The sequence below is a fragment of the Ovis canadensis genome, chromosome 12 (genome assembly GCF_042477335.2).
Source record: "Ovis canadensis isolate MfBH-ARS-UI-01 breed Bighorn chromosome 12, ARS-UI_OviCan_v2, whole genome shotgun sequence".
NCBI lineage: Eukaryota > Metazoa > Chordata > Mammalia > Artiodactyla > Bovidae > Ovis > Ovis canadensis.
This window is the reverse complement of record NC_091256.1, coordinates 84,514,982-84,539,639: the sequence shown is the minus strand read 5'-3', so window position 1 is coordinate 84,539,639 and position 24,658 is coordinate 84,514,982. Positions and strand designations below refer to the sequence as shown.

At 44.8% G+C, this 24,658-nt stretch overlaps 2 protein-coding genes across 2 annotated transcripts in view; one reads left to right on the top strand and one right to left on the bottom strand.

Moving 5' to 3' along the window:
• LAMB3 (laminin subunit beta 3) overlaps nt 1-24,658 on the bottom strand; it is a 190,462-nt gene that overhangs the window by 71,643 nt on the left and 94,161 nt on the right. The window lies entirely within an intron of this gene.
• G0S2 (G0/G1 switch 2) lies at nt 5,593-6,843 on the top strand. Its single transcript, XM_069544264.1, has 2 exons — nt 5,593-6,048; nt 6,200-6,843. The coding sequence occupies exon 2, from the start codon at nt 6,231-6,233 to the stop codon at nt 6,489-6,491; it is 261 nt and encodes an 86-aa protein (XP_069400365.1). The 5' UTR covers nt 5,593-6,048; nt 6,200-6,230; the 3' UTR covers nt 6,492-6,843.

The following is a 24,658-nucleotide window of genomic DNA, read 5'->3' as shown; positions in this document are numbered from 1 at the left end:
TTTGCATATGAGAGGTGACCGAGAGAGGGGAGCAAAGGATGGTTCCCAGGCTTAGGACCTGAGTAGCTAAGTAAATAGTAAGGCCTAGATTAAGAAAGATAGTGATGCAAATTTATGGAGTAAAAATATTGAATTTAGCTTTAGACATGGTAAGCTTGATATCTGAAAGATGTCCAAGTGGAAACGTAGACTAGGAAGGGAGAAAAAGGGTCTAGAGCTCAGATTTGTATGTCATCTACAAAGAGGCAGTAATAGAAGGCTTGGGAGCACCCTAAATTACCTAAAGAGAGCATGCAGGATAAGAAAAAGCTTTATCAGGCTAAGCCCTGATAAATGCTGACATTGAGAGGTTAGATGAAAAGCAAAAGTGAGAAAAAGAACTAAAGAGTGTCCATAATAGGACGGCAGGAAAACTAAGAGAATCTGATATCATGGAAGCCAAGGAGAATGTGCCTCTAGAAGAAGGGAGTGTGCGACCATTCCCAGGGATGGCAGAAGCCGGTGATCGTTTACATAGCTGCTCGCTGTCAGCCTCCTGCTCCCTACCAATACTTCCTCCTCCTTTCCTGCTGTCTCCCCAAACCAAGCCTTTATGCTCTAACACCCACCTCGCTGACCTCCTCTTGGACCATGCGATGTCTCTCATGCATCCTCCCTTTTTCCTGTGCAGGCCTCTCTCACCCTGAATCCCCAATCCTCAACCCCTCCTTTCCCTCACCTGGTGAACACTATGTATCCTTTACACAGCGGTCCCCAAACTTTTTGACACCAGGGGCCGGTTTCCTGGGAGACCATTTCTCCACATATCGGGGCGGGGCTGGTAGGGCATGGGGTAGGCGGTAATGCAAGTGATGGGGAGCAAAGAAAAGCAGCAGATGAAACTTCGCTCACTCACCTGCCGCTCACTTCCTGTTGTGTGGCCAGGTTCCTAACAGGCCGTGGACTCTGCTGGACCCTGCTTTAATACCCTAAGTGGCTCAGACATCATCCACTCTCAGGCCTTCTTTGACCATCTCCTCCCCAAATCGGATCCATACATTTCTCATTCTATTTGTTTCCCTGGTATACAGTTCTGACTGTGCTCATCCTAGTAGACCGTCATAACTTATTTAATATCTAGGGTCCTCTACTTAATTATAAGCTGCTTGAGGACAAGGAGGATTTTGTGCTCTGCTTTTTTTTATAACTATACTTGACATAGTATCAGACACATAGCTGATACTTCAGCCAAGTTTCAGCGAAGGTCCTGGACCTTCTTGCTGCCAATACCACCTAGGGAATGCGAGTGTCCTGGGCCGGGATAAAGGACCGCGAGGATTGCTGACGTGGAGCAGGAGGCAAAGACAACTGAAGAGTAAGCAATGGCTGAACCAACTGCTTCATTCGTGCCAGACCACCAAGCCCACCATAGCGCCCTAGTGCAAGCACCACCCTCCTTTCACAGATGAGCAAATGGAGACTGGGGAAGTTCACTTGTCCAAGGTCAGACCCTGGCAAGAGGAGCCAGGACTTGAAGGAACCTAAGTCTGACTGACTCCAGAACCACATACTAAGTCCAGCTAGTACTTGAGCTTGAAGGAAGTTCCTTGCACGGATTCAAACTCATAAAGTATAGGGGTTATGTGGGGAGACAGGTTCCAGAGGGAAGGGATATATGTATACATACAGCTGAGTCACTTTGTTGTACAGCAGAAACTAACACAACATTGCAAAGCAAGTATACACCAACAAAAAATGATAAATTAAAAAAAAAAAACAAATTTGTAGAGTACAGTACTGGGTGTGTGCTGTGTGGGTGGCAGGGCACTTTCCTTCCCAGCCCATGCTACTGGTTCCAGCAGCTAGTGGCTCTGCTTGGCCAGAAGCCATGAGGGATAAAAGCAAAATGTCTATGGACGATCTGTTCCTCAGTATTGATGTGTCAAGGCCCTGGGGTCCTGGGAGCAGGTTGGAAGGGTGCCTGAGAGTGAGCCAATCACTGCAATGTCAGACACTCAGTTGGAAATGGAAGTGAAAGGTGAGGGAGTCAGAGTGGAAGGGACTCAGCCGAGTTGCCAGGTCATGGGCAATTTCAAGCCTATGGCTCTGAGCCAAGGACAAAACACTGTACCTAAAATAACCTCCCCAAAGAGTCTTTACTGACATTTTGCAACCATTGTCCCTGCTCTGACTTGCAGCTCAATGAGACTAGCACTGATTGGACTCCTATTAGATGTCAGGACTATGAATGTTACAAAGGCCTGGCCTTTTGCAGACATGGGGAAAGCCCCCGGGACACAAGGCAAGTGCTCTACAATCCAGTACACAATGCAGTGCCAACCTGGGCAGTTCCAGCTGGAATTCACAGAGCTGGAGAGGGCAGGCTGTGCTGGCACAGGCAGCAGGGGCCTCTTGGAGCACCTAACCTGGAAGGTGGAAGACAGAGCAGAAAGAGGAGAGCTTCTCAGGCAGGAAGGAGAGGGGCAGCAGAGGTGAGTCACGAGCAACAAGAAGGAATTGTCTCTTGGGCTGTGCAAAACCGGTCTGGGGAACAAAGGCAACTTGCTGGAGAAGATGAGATGTGAGGTTGGGTGAATAGGGAAGATCAGACAGTAGAGTTCCTGGAACCAAGAATATTGACCAAATAAACTGAACATGCAGAATCCAAAAGTTCATCACGTGGGCAATGAGAAACCATCCAGGCTTTCAAGAGGCACTTACGTATAAAAACTTAATTTTAGGAAGATTTATTTGGTGGTAGTGTTTGATGTGGATTAGAAAACAGAGAACAAAAAACAAAGGAAAAAAAAAAAACTGCCCCCAAAGGAAAAAAAAAATACACAAATAAACCCTGAATGCTTCTTTGAGTATCTACTAAAAGTCTGACTGCAGGCAAACTTCATAAACATAGTCTCTTCTCCTGCCAGTCCAATAGGGAAGACACTCATTAACCCCTTGGACTGCACCATACCAGACTCCTCCGTCCATGGGTTTTGCCAGGCAAAAGTACTGGAGTGGGGTGCCATTGCCTTCTTCGATTAATCCCATCGTTACCTATTAAGGACCTGCTATGTGCCAAGGATTATACTGGGCCCGGGGGATGCAGTGCAGAATAAAACAAAGTTCCGGTCTTCATGAAGGTTATCCTCAGATGAATACAGAAGAAAACACAGAAGCAAATTCATAATTACATCAACATAAATCCAAGCATGAAGCACCATGAAGGAAAATAAAGCAGGGCATTGGGCAGGGAATGGTAGGATAATGTGGTGTTTAACATTAATGCCCATGAAATGAAAGTAACTCAAGAATTTGAATAAACTCTGGAAAATGCTGAAAGACAGAGGGGCCTGGCATGCTGCAGTCCATGGGCGTCACAAAGAGTCAGACACGACTTAACGGCTGAACAACAGCAAGAGGCTCTGGATTGCCTGGAACTGTTTCAGTTTCAGCAGTGCAAATGCAGCATCTTCCAGAAATCCCTCAGCCCTAGGCAAAGGGTTTGTTGCCCTACAACTGTGACCTTCACTTAAATACCTTGTGTCTGACCTGCAGGATTCAACACAAGGTTTTGCATCTTTAAAGGGACATCAGCACAGTCAAATCACATGCTTAGCTTCCCAAGCGTTAGCCAAATTGCTACCCTGGTTGGCCTCTTCCCCACCCAGACAGAGGAGCAGAGTCAGAAATTCCTAGCATTGGTGACCTTGGATTTCTCAACCTTCTATTCCTACCATCTTGCACTCAGCCCTAGCTACCACCTAAACCAGGAACAGCAAATCCACCAGTGACCCCAGTCCTTGCCATTTGCTCCTTTACTCTGCCCAGCTCTGGCCAGCAAGCTGGTAAGACCTTCGGGGTCAAAGCTGGGTTATCAGAGAGAGAAACAGGGGAACTCATCTGAGGTGATGTGATGTGCCAGAGTTAGTCACAAGAAAGGGGAACCCCAAATAAATTACAGCTTGCTGACCTTGAGAGACGTGCGGCTTGTGTCTCTTGAGTTACAGAAATACCGGAAATGCTCACTGAAGTGTCAATTTTGGAGTTTTGGAGGCCAAAGCTCCAAGGGGCTGACTCACCCTCAGAGCAGAAACCACGTGAAAGTCCTGATATTAAGATGACAGCACACACTCATTCAGAAGTCACAGTATTTCAGACTCACATAGTTCTTGGGAAAGCTCACAGATCACTTCTGCTGGTTATTAAAGACCAAAATTGTAAGAAAGGTTCAAAGAAAATGCCCAAGACTGATATTCATCTCCCTGGTTACAGAAGCTTCCTGCCTGACAAGGTTAAAGGAATAATAAGCAGGGGACACGAGCTCCAAGAATCATCCCCATTTGGCCCCTGGTCACCTTGCCTGCTTGTGTACAGATTAAAATGTAGAATTTCAAATGAGCTCTTCAGGTAACCTTGCCCAAGCTGCACACACAAATCCTACTAACTGAACTACAGGGGTGAAGGGCAGGTGTTACTGTTGTCTTTTTAAACTCATTTGTCCAGGAAATTGCCTCAGACTCCCAAGAAAAATTACTGTTAAAACTTCCAACAAGCCCAATATGTAATCCCTGCAACAGCCCTTTCCGGGTCCCTCCCCTCGGGGCTCAGCCTGACTGACGTTGCCAGGCTATTGCAAGGTTGCATCACTGACCTTTGCAATTGTCTGGCCTGTCCAATTTCCCCATCCTCTCTCTGCCCTCTCCTTTTCTCTGCTTGAAGGGCTTTGGCCCAGGGCCTCTCCTTTTCCCCTACTTGCTAACTAGCTCTTATATGTGAATAACCAAGGCTAAACCAGAACCCTCCCTCGCCTATAGTGATCCTGGTTAAAATCAACCCTACCTTCTTCATGCTTCCAAGGGTATTCTCTACTCCTTAGCTTCTTACCTTAACTGTCTATTCTCACCTTTCTGCCAAATGGAGCTGGTACAGCCGTGCTGCTCCCCAGGTCCAGGGAAGTGGGATATAATTATTGAGGGACGCAGCAAATATTTGCAGTTCAGGCCAGCAAACTTTCCCCAAGGCCCGTCTTTCCATGTTCACCTCGCCCCAGTGCTCAACTTCACGTCTTAAGTGCTAGTGGGGAGAGTTTGGATTTAATGGCAGTTCTCTGATACACAGAAGTACAAACCCCTACAGACACAAACATCATACCACACACACACACACACACATCTGTGCATAAAGGGCAGCCTCAATGAATAGTTACCCATCAAGTGACCCTAGCAATGCAAGCGCCCATGACTAAACCAGTTAGACCAGAGAGAAATGTAACTATAAGCACAAACTTCATTCCTTATGCAGAGCCTGGAGACCCTTTCTGTTTTCATAACCGGATCCCTCTCCTTTCCTTGTACCTCAAATCCCTATGCGTGCGGGAAGATGACAAACTTTCTTTATGAAAACTAATTTTTCGGTTAAGTAGAACCCCAGCTTCCCTTGAGAATCCGCCTGCAATGCAGGAGACCTGGGTTTGATCCCTGGGTTGGGAAGATCCCCTGGAGAAGGGAAAGGCTACCCACTCCAGTATTCTGGCCTGGATAATTCCCTGGACTGTATAGTCGATGGGGTCGCAAAGAGCCGGACACGCCTGAGCGACTTTGACTTCACTTTCAGGCGTCCTCACCAGGGGTCCTTCCAGACCTCTCCGGATGAGGGAAGCTGTGATCCACCCACACCATTAAGGAGGTCGGAAATGGGCGCGGATTCCTCCCAGGGCTCCGGGTCCTCACCTTTGTACATCGAAGCCCTCCTCCCCGCCCCCGGCCTCAGGCCCTCGCCCCCAGCCTCCGGGCTCTCAATTGCAGGGAGGGTGTGCACAGCCCGTGGCCGCCACCCCAAGGTCCCTGCCCCGCCTCTCCCCTTCTTCCCCCTCCTCTCTCTGGCTGGCCCGGGAGCCCAGGAGGCGGGGCTCGGAGAAACAAATATAAGCGGCCTCGGGGGCGCTGACCAGGTGCCAGTTGCCGAGTCCCCATCCCGAGGCTAGGAGGAAGGCGAGGAGAAGCAGAACGCAGAGGCACGGGGCCCACGCACACGGCTATCGCCGCCCCAGCTCTGGCGGCGCCCCTGTAGGTGAGCGCGGCGCGGAGGAGCGCGGCCGGACGCGGGGTCCCCGGTGTGCCCCCCACTCCCTGCGGGCCTCCCCTCGAGAGAGCCGAGAGCTGCAGCCGGCCTTCGGAGGCTGAAGGTCCTCCCCCCCCACCCCGATCCGCTGCTCCCGCAGGTCACCCCCACCCCGAGAGCCCGAAGCCCAGATGGAGATGGTGCAGGAGCTGATTCCCCTGGCCAAGGAGCTGATGGCGCAGAAGCCCAGTGCGAAGCTGGTGCGAATGTACCTGCTGGGCGGCGTGCTGGCGCTCTTCGGCGCTGTGCTCGGCCTGATGGAGGCCGTGTGCGGCCCCTTCCGCGAGGCGACCCTGGCCGAGCTGGGGGAGCCGGCCCCGCGGGATCAAGGCAAGCCACTGGAGGCCGCCCAGGCCTGCCGGGCCCTGTCCAACCGGCTGCACGCCTCCTAGGAGCTCGGGGGCCGGCGGAGGGAAGGGAAGAGAGACCCCGGAGAGGGGCGAGTGAGCCAGGGCCGGAAGGGCAGGCTCGAGTGGGCGTGCTGTGCTGTCTGAACTTGCTTCTGAGAAGCCACCGACTTCTAGAACTGAACTACCACGCGGATCCGCCAAACGGAGCTTGGGACTGAGTTCGCTGCTGTGCAGCACTGCAGGAAGATGCCACGTCCAAAGCTAGGTACCTTCCAGCCACCTGAGTGCATCTAACATTTTGCACGAGGGTGAAAGGAGAAACGCTTTTTATATTATTGTTGTTGTTGTTATTACTACAGTGATTGCGTTTTGAAATAAAAAACCGTTTTGTATATATCTCAGCATCTGATTCCTGAGGGGGGTGGAGGAGGGCACAGTTACCTAGCATGGACTGCGGGGGGTGCTGGCTTGCTGGGGTCTTATCTGAGGCCAGTGGACTGAGCGTCCAGTGAAGACCAGGCAACTTTTGCTTCACCGCCCCCCGACTCTGATATTGATGTTACAGGCTTGTAATCCTGTTGAGAATTTATTTTTGCTTTGTGTTAGGAATGGCAAGACAGAAGCTTTTTCGAAGTCCCACCAGACTTAGCATTTCAAGCTCAGAAGATAAACAAGCTAGAGTAAGTGAAAGAGAGATGCTGTTTAACTCTAGGGCAGAAAACCTGTTTGCCATCTCACACCTGTGCACCAGAGGGTCCTGTTAACAGCTCTTCCTTCCTAACTGTATTTGGGGTGGCGGGGTGGGGGCGGGGCGGAGGACGGCGGGGCGGGGCGGAAAACTAGCTAGCTGCAAGGAGAAGAGGGAAGGCGATCTCCCAAGAACATTTCACTGAAAGTCTAGCTCTACCCAGGCTTCCTCCTCACAAACTGAATCACAGTGGGAAGCTCTCATTTAAGAGGGGGAAAGACTGGTTATCACAGGCTTGAGTCCCCTTCCTCCAGAGACAGAGGTTCCTTTGTGCTAATAACTAGTCTTCGTGGCTCTGTAGGGCTCAGCATATCAGCATAAAAAGTGATAAACAGTGGCTCTTAAGAAGTAGCTAGGGGCAGGAGCCTGAAGCCACTCTCCACCTGCCCTCACCATTTCACTCTCACCATCCATGGCTGTGGATTTTTGCCAAACGTAGCAAGGATCCTGCCATTGCCTCTGACCAGACTGTCCCTCCACCACCACCCTCTTCTGCTCCCCCGCACCTCCCCCCACCAACACACACACCCTTTCACTTTATTTCTGCCAGCTCACATCCTACCCCTCATCAAGTGGCATGTCTGCCTGAAATCTATCTTGATCACTCCAAACGAAAGAGCAGTGAGATTAATCAAGAGAAAAGACATGGATTTAAAGCAAAAGAATAGCAACGAAACCACTGTTGTCCCAGTTTTCAAAATGGGAAACTTGGTCCTGTATTAAGGAGACATATGGCACCCCACTCCAGTACTCTTGCCTGAAAAATCCCGTGGATAGAGGAGCCTGGTGGGCTGCAGTCCATGGGGTCGCTGAGAGTCGGACACGACGGAGCGACTTCACTTTCACTTTTCGCTTTCCTGCATTGGAGAAGGAAATGGCAACCCACTCCAGTGTTCTTGCCTGGAGAATCCCAGGGACGGGGGAACCTGGTGGGCTGCCGTCTATGGGGTCGCACAGAGTCGACAGCAGCAACTTCGTCTTAAATGTCCAGAAAAGGTCTCAGTTCACCCCATCTTATTCTTCCCGTTTTCCTTCCCAAGCACCTCTCTTACTCTATTATTCTTCCACTGATGCAGCCGCTCCTTGGTCCAGCTGTCAACATCTCAAACCGCCTCCCGCAGTCTCTAGTATATTCACCTCAAAACACTCACTGCGGGACCGGGGTTTCACCCTTCCTTCATCCTGCTGCTCCTCCATCAAAGGCGTGAGCGCCTAAGCTCCCGTCCAGGTTTTCCAGTGTCTCCATGATCTGCTCAGATCTCAGCCCTCCCACCTGATGCCCTGCGTGAACCCCCAGGACCCTCCTCGTCCCTTCTGGTTTCGCACCTTTGCATACATTCCTCTTCGTATGCCCACCCACAGTCCCCACACCTTTTGCAACCATAAACCTCAGGTTCCCCAAGAGAGGGATAGTTTCAAATATTGCGCTTCTTGTCACTGTACTCCCGTATTCCGGATTTTGGTTTAGAAGACAATGCCTATCATTTTTGTTTGCCTATACATAAAACTACATAGATTTTATATGTGTCCCTAAATATACAGGAAATGCTGGTGTAGTTTTAGCTTTGAAGGTTGTGCCTCATGTCTATACATGGACAAACTACCCAACCCAGTTAAATCCAAGCCACCAAAATCTTCTCTGTCCTCACTGACCTTATCACTCCTCTGAGTTCATTCAGTCTGGGTCTCACAGTGGATCACACAGTAATGGACTCTGTAGTCCCTGTTGTTTTACAGGGGTGGTCATCTCTCTCAGTCTTCTTTGTGACTTTCACATTTTTAAAGGTTTTGTGTGTGTGTGTGTGGTTAAAGTCACATAGACATAGACATGCCACTTGATGAGGACTTCCCTGGTGGCTCAAATGGTAAAGCATCTGTCTACAATGCAGTAGACCCGGGTTCTACCCCTGGGTCGGGAAGATCCACTGGAGAAGGAAATGGCAATCCATTCCAGTACTCTTGCCTGGAAAATCCCATGGACAGAGGAGCCTGGTAGGCTACAGTCCATGGGGTCGCAAAGAGTCGGACACGACTGAGCGACTTCAATTACTTAAAGTCACATAATATAAAACATGCTCTCTTAACCATATTTCACTGTAGAGTTCAGTAGCACTCAGCATATTCACATTGTTGTATAACTCCCAACCATCATCCATCTTTCAAATTTCTCACCTTCCTAAACTGAAACTCTGTCCCCATTAAACACAAACTCCCCATTCCTTCTCCCCACCCCCACCCCACCCGACCCCTGGCACCTACCAATGGGCTTTCTGACGCTATGAATTTGGCTATTCTAAGTACCTCGTGTAAGTGGAGTCAAACGTTATTTGTCTGCACCTTATATATATATATGAGGACTTCCCTGGTGCCTCAGATGGTAAAGCGTCTGTCTGCAATGCGGTAGATCCAGGTTCGACCCCTGGGTCGGTAAGATCTGCTGGAGAAGGAAATGGCAATCCATTCCAATACTCTTGCCTGGAAAATCCCATGGACAGAGGAGCCTGGTAGGCTACAGTCCATGGGGTCGCAAAGAGTCGGACACGACTGAGCGACTTCACTTATATATATATATATATATATACTGGAATACACTTTTAAGGTTAATATATGTCCTACAGAGTGTACCTTTTATCCCCTGTAGTACTCAGTAGGTTCTCACTAGCTATCTGTTTTGTGCCTAGCAGTGTATATATGTCAGTTTCAATCTTTCCATTTATCTCACCCCTCTTTTCCCCTCTTGGTGCCCATATGTTTGTTCTCTACATCTAGGTCTCTATATCTGCTTTGCAATTAGGTTTAACTGTACATTATTCTAGATTCCACATACATGCATTAACATAAAGCATTTGTTTCTCGCTTTCTGACTTACTTCACTGTGCTTGACTGTCTCTTGGTTCATTCACATCTCTGCAAATGGCGCAATTTCATTCCTTTTTATGGCTGAGTAAGATTCCACTCTATATTCCACTGAGTAATATTCCACTGTATATAGGTATCACATCTTCTTTATCCATTCCTCTGTCAATGAACATTTAGGTTGCTTCCATGTCCTGGTTCTTGTAAATAGTGCTGCAATGAACATTGGGGTGCATGTATCTTTTGGAATTATGGTTTTCTCCAGGTATAAGCACAGGAGTGGGACTGCTGGGTCATATGGTAGTTTTATTTTTAGTTTTTTAAGGCGCCTTGATACTGTTCTCCATAGTGACTGTACCAATTTGCATTCTCACCAACAGCGTGGAAAGGTTCCCTTTTCTCCACATCCTCTCTAGCATTTACTGTTTATAGAGCTTTTGGTGATGGCCTTTCTGGCCAGTGTGAAGTGTTACCTCATTGTAGTTTTGATTTGCATTTCTCTAATAACTAGGGATACTGAGCATCTTTTCATGTGCCTCTTGGCCATCTGTATGCCTTCATTAGAGAAATGTCTATTTAGGTCTTCTGCTCATTTTTTTCACTGCTTTTTTTTTTTTTTGGTATTGACTGCATGAGTTGTTTGTCTGTTTTGGAAACTAAACCCTTGCAAGTTTCTTCATTTGAATCTGTGATGCCATTGTACCCCATCTCATTCTCTGTCACCTCTTCTCTTTTTGCCTTCAATCTTTCCCAGCGTGAGGGTCTTCTCCAATGAGTTGGCTCTTTGCATCAGGTAGCCAAAGTATTGGAGCTTCAGCTTCAGAATCAGTCCTTCCAATGAGTATTCAGGGTTGATTTCCCTTAGGACTGACTGGTTTAATCTCCTTACTGTCCAAGGGACTCTCAAGAGTCTTCTCCAGCACCACAATTTGAAAGCATCAATTCTTCGGCATTTAGCCTTCTTTATGGTCCAATTCTCACATCTGCACATGACTACTGGAAAAATCATAGCTTTAACTATACTGACCTTCATCAGCAAAGTGCTGTCTTTGCTTTTTAACACGCTAAGTTTGTTATAGCTTTCCTTCCAAGAAGCAAGCGTCTTTTAATTTTATGGATACAGTCACCACCTGCAGTGATTTTTGGAGCCCACAAAATAAAATGTGTCACTGTTTCCACTTCTTCCCCATCTATTTGCCGTGAAGTAATGGGACCGGATGTCATGATCTTAGCTTTTTGAATGTTGAGTTTTAAATCAGCTTTTTCACTCTCCTCCATCACCCTCATCAAGAGTCTCTTTAGTTCCTCTTCACTTTCTGCCATTAGAGTGCTATTATCTGCATATCTGAGGTTGTTGATATTTCTCCTGACAATCTTGATTCCAGCTTGAAACTAGAATCTAGCCTGGCATTTCACATGATGAACTCTGCATATAAATTAAATAAACAGGGTGACAATATATAGTCTTATCATACTCCTTTCCCAACTTTGAACCAGTCAGTTGTTCCATGTCTGGGTCTAACTGTTGCTTCTCAACTCCACATACAGGTTTCTCGGGAGACAGGTAAGGCGGTATCCATGAAGGGGAAAAACCTGCTTAAATCAGAGTAATTTGGGCAGATGAAAGTCTAGAAGCCCTGTCACATACAGAATAATTGAATGGATGTAGATAAAATAAAATACAGTAGTGTCACATAAAAATCACTTTCAAATATTTGAAGGGCTGCCATATTGGTCCAACAAAGTCCAATAAAATACACTTATTTTATATGGCTTGAAAAATGCAGAACCAAAACTAGCAAGTAGGCGTACAAGGGAGAAGAGCATAAGTCATTAGGAAATCAGAGTAATTCAAAACATAATGAGTTGCCTTGTGATACGTATTAAGCTCCCCTTTACTAAAAACACCCAAGCAAAGGATGCAAGGGATGGTACAAACTGCACAGATTTCTAAACTTGGAGGGAGGTTAGTTATCTGATTTCTGAGGTCCCATCCAGTCATATGATGCTAGGATTCTGTTTGATATAACCACAAAATAGGGACTATATTTCCCATCCCAGCCTGCTTCACTAGAAACCACTCTCCTTCTATGTTTTCAAAGCTTCTTTGTTCTTTTTCTTAGCATGTTGACAAATACCTTCTTTCTTGCTGCTGCTGCTAAGCCGCTTCAGTCATGTCCGACTCTGTGCGACCCCATAGACGGCAGCCCACCAGGCTCCCCCGTCCCTGGGATTCTCCAGGCAAGAACACTGGAGTGGGTTGCCGTTTCCTTCTCCAATGCATGAAAGTGAAAAGTGAAAGTGAAGTCACTCAGTCATGTTCGACTCTAAGCGACCCCCCGGACTGCAGCCTACCAGGCTCCTCCGTCTATGGGATTTTCAAGGCAAGAGTACTGGAGTGGGTTGCCATTGCCTTCTCCGACTGGATGACTATTAAAAGTAATGAATTTAGTTAAAAATAAACGATTTCCTGATTATTTATTTAATTTAAAAATATACTATTTCCCGATTAAGTTTACTTAACTAAAGCTCTTTTCTCTTAGAAAATACCTTAACCTCACAGTTGAATCTAATTTTCCTCAGAGTTAGTCCTAGAGAAACAGTTATTAGCCACCTTGCTCTTTACAAAACACAACACAACATAACAGAGGTTTGTGCTATTAATATAAATAAATATATATACAGAATTTTGTGCTAATATCTGATGGGAACTTGTGCTATGTTCTAGTGAAAACAAATAGCAGACAATAACTGCACAAATAGTTAAAAGTTTCACACTTTCCTAGGGATAATTTGTTGTTTAATTATAGTAAACAGAACCAAGTATTAAATCTACTGGCTCCATAAGTCACGACTCCCCTCAGGTAACAAGCTTTTTCAAGCCAACCAATCAGTAACAGTCCCTCACTTCTGACAGTCATTCAACCAAGAACTGACTCACTCCATAAATATATTTCAGAGTGCCAACAAATAAATATGCTGCTACAGATGAGGTCAGCCCACTTATGTCTGGGAAAGTACACCAAACTCTGAACTTCAAGCTTTCTCAAAAGCCAAAAGATAACACTTACTGGCTTCCTCGTGTCCAAACTCTACTTGTCCTTCAGATCTGCTTCTAGGTAAGTCAGTCTCAACAATAATCTGAATCTGACTGGTTGCACTGAGGTCTCGCTGCTTCTATAATTTCTAATCAAGTATGTCTTTGTATAAAATCATTAGATCTCAGTCTTTGTGTAAAGGGATTAGAAATACTAGTTTACAGGTGCACGTTTTGGTAAATAATTATACCAGGGCCTTTGTGTAAGGTCATTAGACATTTTATCTGAAAGGTATGTGGTGTGTGTATCCTCAGTTGCTCAGTCGTGTCCGGCTCTTTGTGATCCCATGTAGCCTGCCAGGCTTCTCTGTCCATGGACTTTACTATTAAGTAATCAGACATCAGTCTTGTATAAGTTCATTAGACTCTTTTTTTTTTTTTCGGAGGCATACCTTTTGATAACTGTATTTGCTATGAAACTACTGTTCCCCAAACTACTACTTTGCTTTTGCTTTTGTTTATCAATATTGTCAAATTTATTTTACATGTTTTTGCTTTGTACTTGAAATGCCTTGTTTCTGATATACAAGTAAAGAAGTGTTCCATATGGAATGGCCCAATAAGTCACCATTCAATCCAAGCTGATCCTTGGGGACAATAGTTGGAGCTCCATTAGCCTAGTGACCAATTGAGGAAAAGGTAAATGATCAAACTTGGCTTGGGGTTCCCTTCAAAACTTTCATGGGAGCACTCCTTGCTCAACAAGGTGTGAAAGTCATTTTCTCGTCTATATTCTGGGTGTAAAATTGTCAGGTGGCATGCGTGGCCCTCTCCTAACTTTTGCTTAGGAAGGGAATCCAAGATACCCATTCAGAGGCACACATCCTTACTAAATAGCTTTTCCTGGGTTCTTCTACATCAAATCTGCAAACTTCTCTTGGAAGAATTCCTGCTTTCTTGTTGCACTATAATTCCTACTCTTGTATTTACTTTGATGAAAGGCAAAAAGTTTGAGTATAGAATAACGATAGTCAGCATGGTACTTTTGACATATCAAAATAAATAAATTAATTCATCATAGAGGAACTATTACATTTAAGAGGAACTCCAGGAATTTAAAGAATCAGTAGTTTGCTTTGATCAGTATGCTGAGGACAAAAAAAAACAAAATTCCAATCCAGCATGGTCTCTTTCAAAGACTCTAGTATTTTCTGAAAGCAATCTTATTTCATTTCTCTCTCTTCCACTCACCTTTTCCTGACCTTCTATAGGAGCCCTTTTGTCAGAGTTTTATTTGAAAAAGAAACAATTACATTGTAAATTTGCTAAGCCAAAGGCAGGCTTAAAGAACTTAAAATTTAAAACCCAGGTCTGGAGCCATATTAAGAGTTAAAATTAAGGATTTTCCTAAATCTTAGAAAATCACATAAGAGTTTTTTATATAACTTAGGATTTTATTGGGTAATTGTTGTTCTGGACTCGATCTTTACCAACTAGTTCAGTAAATTGTTAATCCTTCAGCTGGAGAAAAATATATTAAAATAGCAGGGCTAAGAAAGGAAAAATTTAAATAACTTAACTGTGTAAAATGAAAAAAGAAAGTGCCTTAAGAAGGCAAGAAAAAAATAGAAAACATAGCACAAAAAAACAATTCCAAAAGCCTTTCTTTTAAAGATATAGTGGACAAAAATTAAAAATAATAAATTAAAAATGAAAACAGACTTCAGGAAATTTTCAAAGAGCATTCTGGAGTAGACCCAACAGTTGAAATAAAAGGAGACTTGTCTTTTTCATAGGTTTTTTTTTTTTATGAGATCAAAATATGAATTAGGAAATTTAATGAGGAAAAAAACCCTGAAATCCAAACCTGGCAGTTTAGAAAATACCCAGTATGTGACCAGACAGTTTCAGAGAGGCTTAGAAGGCAAGCAAGCTAGACATCAATAGAACTTAATGGTTCTCCAGATAAAACAACTGGCTCCTGAAAGAAAAATAAGACTTAAAAGTCCTCATCCTGTAAGAACTGGGAGCCCGTAGGTAATGATATGTGTAGATATTGAAGGAGTAGACGGGTGTCCAGAAGAACCAATGTTCCTTTTTGGCTAAGAAACAGATGACTATCCAAAATCTGCCCAGTGATGCTGCTACAAGGAAGACATTAGAGCCCAACAATTCCAGTCCTTCCTAACGGACGTCCCCAAGTCACAGAGACATCAGAGTGCAAGAACCCATGTCAATTATACTCCCCACCAGGGCAGTTCAGGTCACAACCAGTTTCCAACCCACTGTCTGGCAATAGGCAGGTGCTCATTAAATATTTGTTGAATCGAGATTACATACATGGATGAAGAAAGTACATTTTTTTGCCCGTGCCTTAGTCCAAAAGAATGAAGACCTCTGAACTGGGGTACGACTCTCCATCACTAGCTGGCGGGAATCAGGCTGGAATCACTGCCCCTGTTTGTGGAATCCCCAGCCCACATGTGCCCTGTCTGCCCTCTGCTGTCCACGCCATACTTCCTCTGATGTGAGCACCATAGTGGTCTATGAGTCATCTCGATGATTCCTAAGGAGTTGATAGTTAAGAAACGTAGGCACACAGCCTCTCAGAGCACATTCGATTGCTGGTCTCTCATGGTGAGAAAGGAAAATCTGCCCAAACCCAGTTCTTGTTTTGATACTTTCCCTTGAGGCAAAGCCAGGAATCTGAGAGTGAGCACTTGCTAAAGGTGGGACAGCGGTTCTGTCTGGCGTGCCTCTGGCACGTTTAGAGCTAGCAGTAGTAACGGACAGGTCTCCAAGGTAACCACTGCCAGGACCACTTCCAAGCATTCCCACCATGGGTGGTCGCAGGGGTCCTCTGTCCTTTGGGGAGCCCTGATGCCCAATGCCCAGGACTGGCCCCTTCTGGCTCACCTTTGGGGTTTGACTCCTGGTGCCTCCTGGCTGCAAGCTCAGTCCTAGCATAAGGGCCTTCTTGGCCCGCGTTTCACCTTCTTGTATCAGGTGGCAGTCCTGATTCAGGTCTTCTGGCTCCTCCCAGAAACCAACCAACTTCTGAGCAGGAAATCCTGCCCCTCCCCAGAGTGGGAAACCACAGAGGAAGAGAGAGATGAAGCAGAAGGGAAGGCAGAGGAGGAGGGAGAGGGAGAGAAAGAAGCAAAAAGAAAAACGAGATCAATAAAAAGAAGTCAAATTTGGTTGAAATCCCAAGGTAAGACTTTTTTTAAATCACAATAATATACAATAGCATCACCATTTGTGTCAGGGCTTAGTCCATAGTAGATCCTCAGAAAAACTGCTGTTGAAATAATGCATCTATTTGGGATAAACTGGAGGGCTGGGCTGAAAGAGACTTCAATGTCAAATGCTGGTCAAAAACAGATAACAAAAAACCCAAGAGAAACGCCCGATGAGCTTTGCACTGTACAGGAGGAAAGATGCGATAAAACACAGATGGGACCAGATGTCTGTTACTGGCACTGAGCACATTCTGATCATTTTGGGACAGAAAGCTAAGTTGGAACTAAAAGTTGCAAAAATAGTTTTAAAACTGTCTGCATGGTCTGTTGAAATCATACAAAGATTGCAGGTTGTGTTTTTATAAACTGGCTTTAAAGCGATGACAGAGCACAAACACTCAGCTGTATCGTGGGAATTGCTAACAGTGGTGATACCTGCTTTTTGCGTCCAGTTATCAGCTAGTTTAATATTTTTAATATTGAGATCCAGAGCTTTGAAGAAGGCATGTTTTATCTCAAAGAGTCTTGTTCAAAGGACTAAGGGAGGCCTAAAGTGATCTATCAAAATTCTTTCTGTGCTGTTCGTCTAGTCCTTAATCCCAGTCCAGCCTGCTGCTCAGGATACTGAACTTCTGAGCCTTAAAAGCATCTGATCAGACAGAATCCAAACACCCTGGTTTCAGGACCATTAGAGACCCTCCACACCCCCATTTACCCAAATCCTCCCTTGCCATCAACAGACAATACCACCCAGAAGGGTTCAGTCAGTGAGGGGATTAAAAACTGCTAAACCCACGCTTTGGAAACTGCTTATAGACGACGCTGGTGTGTTTTCACAACAGTTGACTTTGAAGAGTCCTGCTCCCCCAAATTTTCCAACAGAGCTTACCAATTCAAAGAGACACACTTGAATTTTTTTTTCTTTTAGTGCCAGTATTTTTCTTTGGGTTCTGTGTGAGTAAATCACAGTCAGAAGCTGAAAGAAGGGCGGGAGAAGTGAGGAAAGATGGAAGAATCTCACTTCTGCTTGCTTGCCAAAATTTGAAAGGAATTGCCTTTCCCTCTTATGTATGATATGAAAATAAAATCCAAAAATCCTAGCTCTTTCTTGATACTAATTTCAGTAGAGCTAAAAAGCTCCATGCATCCAATTTCCGAGCTGGAACAAATCTTAAATGTAATCTAATTTAATTCCTCTTGTTTGCCAGGTGAGGGAACTGAAGCCAAGACAGGCAGGGCCTTGTCCAAGGTCACATATATGTCAGTGGAGGAGAGGGAGACTGGAACTCAATTATCTTGGTTCCACCCAGGAGCCTTGCAAGAAACTTTATACAAAAGTGCCCCAAACACCCAAGAACTTATCATCACAGCATCTTCTGATTAAACAAAATAAAATATTCAGTTAAAAGATGCTTAAGTAATCCTTATCTGGCAGAAACAGAAAGAGGGAAAAGATTTTAATAGTTAAGCTTTTCTAGAATCTGTTTTACAACTGTTAGGAAACTGGAGCGAGTAGAAGGGTTTAAGGCAGGTTTGTCAAGAAAGAGCTGGAATACTTTACAATCCTACTATTGAGCCAGCACTTTACATATCTTATCTCTTTATATAATCACACGGTATCCTCCTTTTATTAATACAAATAATTTCTTTTAATTTGCTCAAATTCACGGAGAGAAGAAGATATTACGGTTTTTGCAGCTTTCATTACTCGTCCCAGCATCATGCTAATGTGAATATTTATAGTTCAATGACTCAGGCCTCTCCCCAAATGGACCCCTGCTCCAGCCACTTCAATCTACTTGAGGTCGCTCTGAAATCTCAAGCTATCTCTAGACTCCTGATCTAATCACAGACAGTTCCCTCTGCTGGGTACAGCCTTCCCCCAATTTCTTCATCTCCGTAACTTGTACTCATTCTTCAAAACTTAGCCCCAGGATCCCTTCCTCCCAGAAAGCTTTCCCGCTGCCTTGGGCTGACTTGGCTACCCTACTCTTTCCCCGTTAGCACCCTATACACATTGTTATTACACAATTGTGACCTTAGATTTACTACTGTACTACAGCTATTATTATGCTACTATGAGCTTTGACTTCCTTGCCTACCCTCCTCATACTTAACTACCATCTCCTTGAAGGAACACACCAGACATTGCTCAGCTTGTACATTCCTGGCACCGAGCACATTGGACATTTACTAGAGCTCAATAAATATCTGGGGAAAAAGGATGAGTGAACAAATGAAAGATTCCCCCTTCTTTTCTTCCATTCAAATGACTTAATAAAAAGTCTCCCTCCCACAGTCTTGATTTTTGGGTATCTTGGGAGGAACAGAAGATGGCACTACTATAGGCTTCTCAAAAAAGCCTGTCAGGCTACGCAAAAGAGCTTCCTAGGGTTAAACATTCCAGTGGAACAAACATCTATTTCTACTCCCTTACAAAGTACACCGATCCCAGTAGAATAATGTGCATGCTATAAGGGACAAGAACAAAAGAGAACCAGCATGGAAACAATAGATGAGAAATGTCAACACCCTTTCAGAAGATGGAAAGTGAACAGGTGAGGGATAAGTGACTTAGCCAACTGGAGACTATTGAAGCCCAACAGCCCCTGGTAGGAGGGCAATGAGAAGTCACAGAGCCCAGGAGAATCTCAAGGATCAGGGCACCAGAAACCTTCAGGCAGAGGAAGAGATGGGCCCTCCAAGAAGGAGGAAAGTTTGTTTTCTGCAGAAATTGGCTAAAGAGGTGCCAGGCTCGGGGACATCAGACACAGCAAACGGTGGTTCAGGCATAGAGCTGGAAACAGGATGAGAGGAAGCCTCCACACTGAAAGATGAGATTGCCCAGCCCCTTATCCTGACTTAGCTCCCAAAACACACACAGCCCAACTTATACGCCTCTTCATTCTCCTTACTCCAGCCCACTGTAGGCAGAGGAATGAACCATTCCTCCTTGGAGAAACTATACAACCAAAGGGAAAAAGATTATACATACTGATATTTGAGGGTCAGAAGAAATTACTAACAATAGCTCTTGACAACATTGATAGCCCCTCAGAGATAAAAGAAGGCAGTGTGTCCATCAATGAAGATCAAGCAGTCAGTGTTTTGTTTAAAAAAAAAAAAAAAGTAGTCACACACAGAAAGGAGCTTTGTAAAATAAAAATATAAAGGAAATTTAAAAATTAAAATGAAACACAGGAAGATAAAATTGACAAAATCTCACAGAAAGTAGGACAGAAAGGTTAAGAGATGAAAATTAGGACAAAAAAAATAAGAAGTTTACAAGATCCAATCCATCCAGAAGCTCTGACGTCTTCTAATAAGTCCAAAAAGAACACAGAGAAAATGGAGGGGAATATATTAACCAGAAAGATAATTTCTCCAAAATTTCCCATAATGAAAGATTTGAATTTCCATATTGAAAGGACCCAGTGGGTATTCAACACAATGAACCAAAACAAAACACAAAACTGTCTCCTCAAAGCACATAATTAGGAATGTTACAACACCAGGGGGTGGAGGGGGGAAAGGATCCCAAAAGTTCTAGAGAGAAGAAAAACAGCTCACAAAGCCAGATCAGGAGTCCAAACAGAAATTGAACTTCTCACTATCCACACTGGAAGCTAGAAACTGAAAGGCAATACAGCAACGTCTTCCAGTTTGGGAAGAAAATAATCCTTCCTCAGCCAAACAATGAATCAGGACGAGGGTAAAGTAAGGACGCTGGCAGAGCTGACATCCTGGCCTGTACGTGACCAGGGTCTGGTGGATCCAAGCCCATGCACAAGTGTTCGATGTGAAACAGCACCACATTCAGTTCCCTGTTATTCATGAGGAAGTAAGCCAAAAAGAGCTGGGGTGGTCAGGTGGATGGTAAAGGAGGTCCCAGTTACCAGCCTGTCAAGCTCCTAGTCTGGATTGGAACAGGAGGACCCGGGGCTCCAAAACAAATGTCTCCGAGGGAAAAAATATATAGATTATCCAATTAATTGGACCCATTTATTTGAGCTGTATTGCTTTTACCAGAGGATTTGGAGAACATGACAACTGAGTGAGCAAACAAACAAAAATGAGACGATTATTAACTCCTGGTGGGGGGAGGGGGCATAGAGGAAAACAAAGAAACGCAATCACAGTACAGCAAACTGTTGAGCTGCAAAAAAAATCAGTCATCATAATATGAACACTGACTAATGATTTAATTAAAATTGTGATTTAATAGTGTTAGGAATCTAGCTGGAAGGGAATGAGCATCTGTGTGTGTTGTAAAATAAAATGGCAAGTCCTAATAGTCCTTAGTGGGAAATCAATAAATAATTTCTAATGTTACAAAATCAAGAACGGCAGTAAATGTTTTAAAATATGGAGTTAATCAGAGGAAAGAAATAGGATTTTAAAATGTGGTTGCCCTTGAAAGGGACCTGGGCATGGGGAAGGGAGAAGCAAGGGTTGCTGTTAGCATTATAAGCCTTTTGATATCATGTGACTTTGTATTATATTAATGAATACAAAAATTACTTGGAAAGGAAAGAAGAGAGAGGGGAGAAAAAGAAGGAAAGAAAGAAAGGAAATGACTCAGTCACAACAGCATCCATGGATTACATTCTTTTACCACTCAACATGTTGATGGCTGGAGCCATTAAATTCAGTCTCAAACAAGCTCTACTTGAAATATTTACCTAACTACCCAGAGGTGTTGGCCAGTTTGTTTGTCTAAAGGCTACTTCAGAATCTCCTGGGCACTTTGCAAAAATACAGATTCCTGGGTCCCAACCTTGATGGCTCCCATTCAAGGGCCTGGGAATCTGCCCTTACCTCCCCCAGATGATTTAACTGCACAGCAAGTTTTAGGAATCACTGGACTGAAGCAGAAACTGTGAGCGCGTGGAGGGAGGGGTGGGGGATGGGGTTATGTGATTTTTGTGTAACTGTTTCTGTGTATATGTTGGTGTATTGTGAGCCCGTCTTCTTCCTCCCTCCTTCCCTCTTTCATCTTCTCTTATCTTAACCCATAAACCCAAAAACCCTCTGGACTGAGATTTTTAAACCCCAGGAATCTGTGCTTCCCAGGTGGCACAGTGGTAAAGAAGCCACCTGCCAGTGCAGGAGACTCGGGTTCGATACCTGAATGGGGAAGATACCTTGTAGTAGGAAATAGCAACCCACTGCATTATTCTTGCCTGGGGAACCCCAAGGACAGATGAGCCTGGGCTATGCTCCATGGAGTCAGCACGCGTGTACGGACGCAGTCTGAGCTTTCTCGCCCAGCCCTGGGGCTCCCTCTGCTGGCAAACACCTGTCAAAACTCTTAACATCCTAAACCTAGACATTCCCCCTCCCTTGCTGTAAAGCCCTTTTCCCAGGCTGTTTCCCAGACTTCAAACTTCATGAACCTCTCATCAGACAGAAAAGGAAAAATTCAACCAACCTGGGAAAGACATCTCCTGCTTTACAGGTGTGACTGTACACAGACCAGGAACAGCAGGAGGAGGCGGAAGTGAGAATAAAAGCTACATACTGTGGCTAAACGTGAGGGAAAGGGGGCCTTAAGTGATTCAGCTTCCCACCTTCTTCCCCTCCCGCCCTCCAACAGAAATGGACAGATGGAGAAGTCAGATCCATGTGCCTCTCAAAAATCAAAAATCGAAGGAAGGAAACACATTAGGCTAAAAACTCGCTGAATTTAGAAGGAGACCGCAAGAGTTCGATGTCCACCCTCACCTTATTTCCTTGAGTCTCCGCATGCCCAGTCCTCGGACCCTGTAACTCTTGCCGCTCCAGTGATTCACTAGTCAGGGACTCTGTCGGATCTTTCCCACAAGCTGAAAGCACGCTCACCCCAGCGCTGTGTCTGGGACAGAGAAAATACTCAAAACCATTTAAATGAAACCTTAGCTCACTGCTGTCCTAAAGATCAGAACCCTCCTTCAGATCTGCACATCCCGCAACCCAATCTCCTCAAAAGCTCCTCTCCCCAACACTCACACTAAAAATGTTCTTTCCTCAAATACATTCCTCCTCAACCCATAACGTTCCGGCCTCAGCGCCTTCAGAGCCCCGACGGGCCTCCAGCTCAGCTCAGTTCAGTTGCTCAGTCATGTCCAACTCTTTAGGACCCCATGGACTGCAGCATGCCAGGCTTCCCTGTCCATCACCAACTCCCAGAGCTAGCTCAAACTCATGTCCATTGAGTCAGGGATGCCATCCAACCATCTCATCCTCTGTTGTCCCCTTCTCTTCCCACCTTCAATCTTTCCCAGCATCAGGGTCTTTTCCAATGAGTCAGTTCTTCACATCAGGTGGCCAGAGCACTGGAGTTTCAGCTTCAGCATCAGTCTTTCCAATGAATAGTCAGGAGTGATTTCCTTTAGGATGGACTGGTTGGATCTCCTTGCAGTCCAAGGGACTCTCAAGAGTCTTCTCCAACACCACAGTTCAAAAGCATCAATTTTTCGGCACTCAGCTTTCTTGATAGTCCAACTCTCACATCCATACATGACTAGTAGAAAAACCATAGCTTTGACTAGATGGACCTTTGTTGGCAAAATAATGTCTCTGCTTTTTAATATGCTGTCTAGGTTGGTCAGCGATTCCTATATCCAGACCCAATGTATTTTTATCACTTCTCATCCTCCTTGACCTCTCAGAAGCTTCCACGCTGTGACCTCTGGCACCTCATAGAGACTACCCTCTGCCCACCCCAGCCCACCTCCCTGTTGACTCAGGTCCCCCTGCTCCCTGCGTCTCCTTGCCCCTTTCTACCTGTTCTCCTCTCCTGTAACATCCCACTGTACCCTTCGCCCTCTAGATGGGGTGTCATCTACTACGGTTTAAACTTTAGTTTATATTATTTCATTCTCCCAAAGCAGTATATCTAGCCTAGACATTTCTCTTGACCTTCAAATATCTAACAAGCATCTTCATCTGTATGTATGAGTCAATTTCCATTAAACACTCAGGAAATGCTTTCTAGCATCTAACATATGCAAGCACTGTGCTAAGCATGGAAGATACACTGGCCTCTCAGACCTGTGTGTAATTGGGGGAAAAAAAAAAGAGCAACTGTGACTACAAAGTACTGGGAGCTGTGATAAGAGAAACACCCAGTGCTTGGGGAGCATCTTACATGTCCAAGAGAGGGTGACTTTGAAGAACCTGAATGGTAAGAAGGATAGGGGTAGGAATGGTGAGAGATTCCTGGGAAAGGATTTCAAAGTTTCTAAAGAGCTTGCACAGCTAATGAGTTTGAACTTTAAGAACAATAAGGAGCCAGTGAAGAAGAGCTGGGTGCATTAAAGCCCACGGGGCACTTCTACAGTTTTGGCAACAGTCAGGTCTCCATTTGGATGGCAGGCCAATGAGGCTTTTGCTTTATTATTGCCCCATAAGTTATTTATGGCTTCTTCTATTCTTTTGTGCATATCAAATGTTTCACAAGTTTTTTTTTTTTTTAATATATCAATGGATTGGAGAAGGTGGGGTAGGTAGAGAGAAGAGTGAGGAGGCTGCTAAAGCAGGAAGTAGCAGTGGCCCAAGTTAGGAGAGTCATAGCGAGGGTGAGGATGGGGAAATGGTACTAGAGATATCTGGGAGATAGAATCGACTGGGCTTGGTGAGAAATGGAATGTGGAAAGATGGAGAGAGAGGAGTAAAGAAGGATTTCCAAGGTTCTGAAGCATTAACTCGGAAGATGGTGAAGCCCTTGACTGAAACACATCACAAAGTCACTAGAGAACAGTTTGGCAGTTTCTTTGAAAGTTAAATATAAATTTACCACATAACCCAGCAATGCCACACAAAGACTTTGACGCCAGTGTTCCTAGAGCACTATTCATCGTGGTCAAAGAGTGGAAATTCTAAATGTCTGTGAATCAGTCAATGCGTAAACAAAATGTAGTATATCCATACAATGAGAAACGACCTGGCAATAAAAGGAACAAAGTACCGATACGTTTTGACAAGGATGCAAGGATGAACCTCAAAACCATGAGCCAAAGCAGCCAGGCACAGAGGATCACGTATTATCTGACTCTACTAATATGAGAGACGGAAAGTAGACTACTGGTTGGCCACACCTGGGCAGAGGGACAGGAAGTAATTGTAAATGGGCAAGAGGAATCTTTGGGGGGTGATGGAAATGTTTTAAAATTGGATTGTTTTGATAGTTTCCCAACTCTGCAAACTTGTTTAAAAAAAAAAAACATTGAATTGTACACTTATCATGAGATGCTTTTCTGGTCTATAAATGGTGTTTCCCAAAAGCTATTTAAAAATAATAATAATCAGGTCAATTTGGGCATGTTGAGCTTGAGGTGTTTAGGAG

Coding starts and splice junctions, on each gene's coding strand:
- G0S2 (XM_069544264.1), top strand. CDS start 6,231: ATGGAGATGGTGCAGGAGCTGATTCCCCTGGCCAAGGAGCTGATGGCG.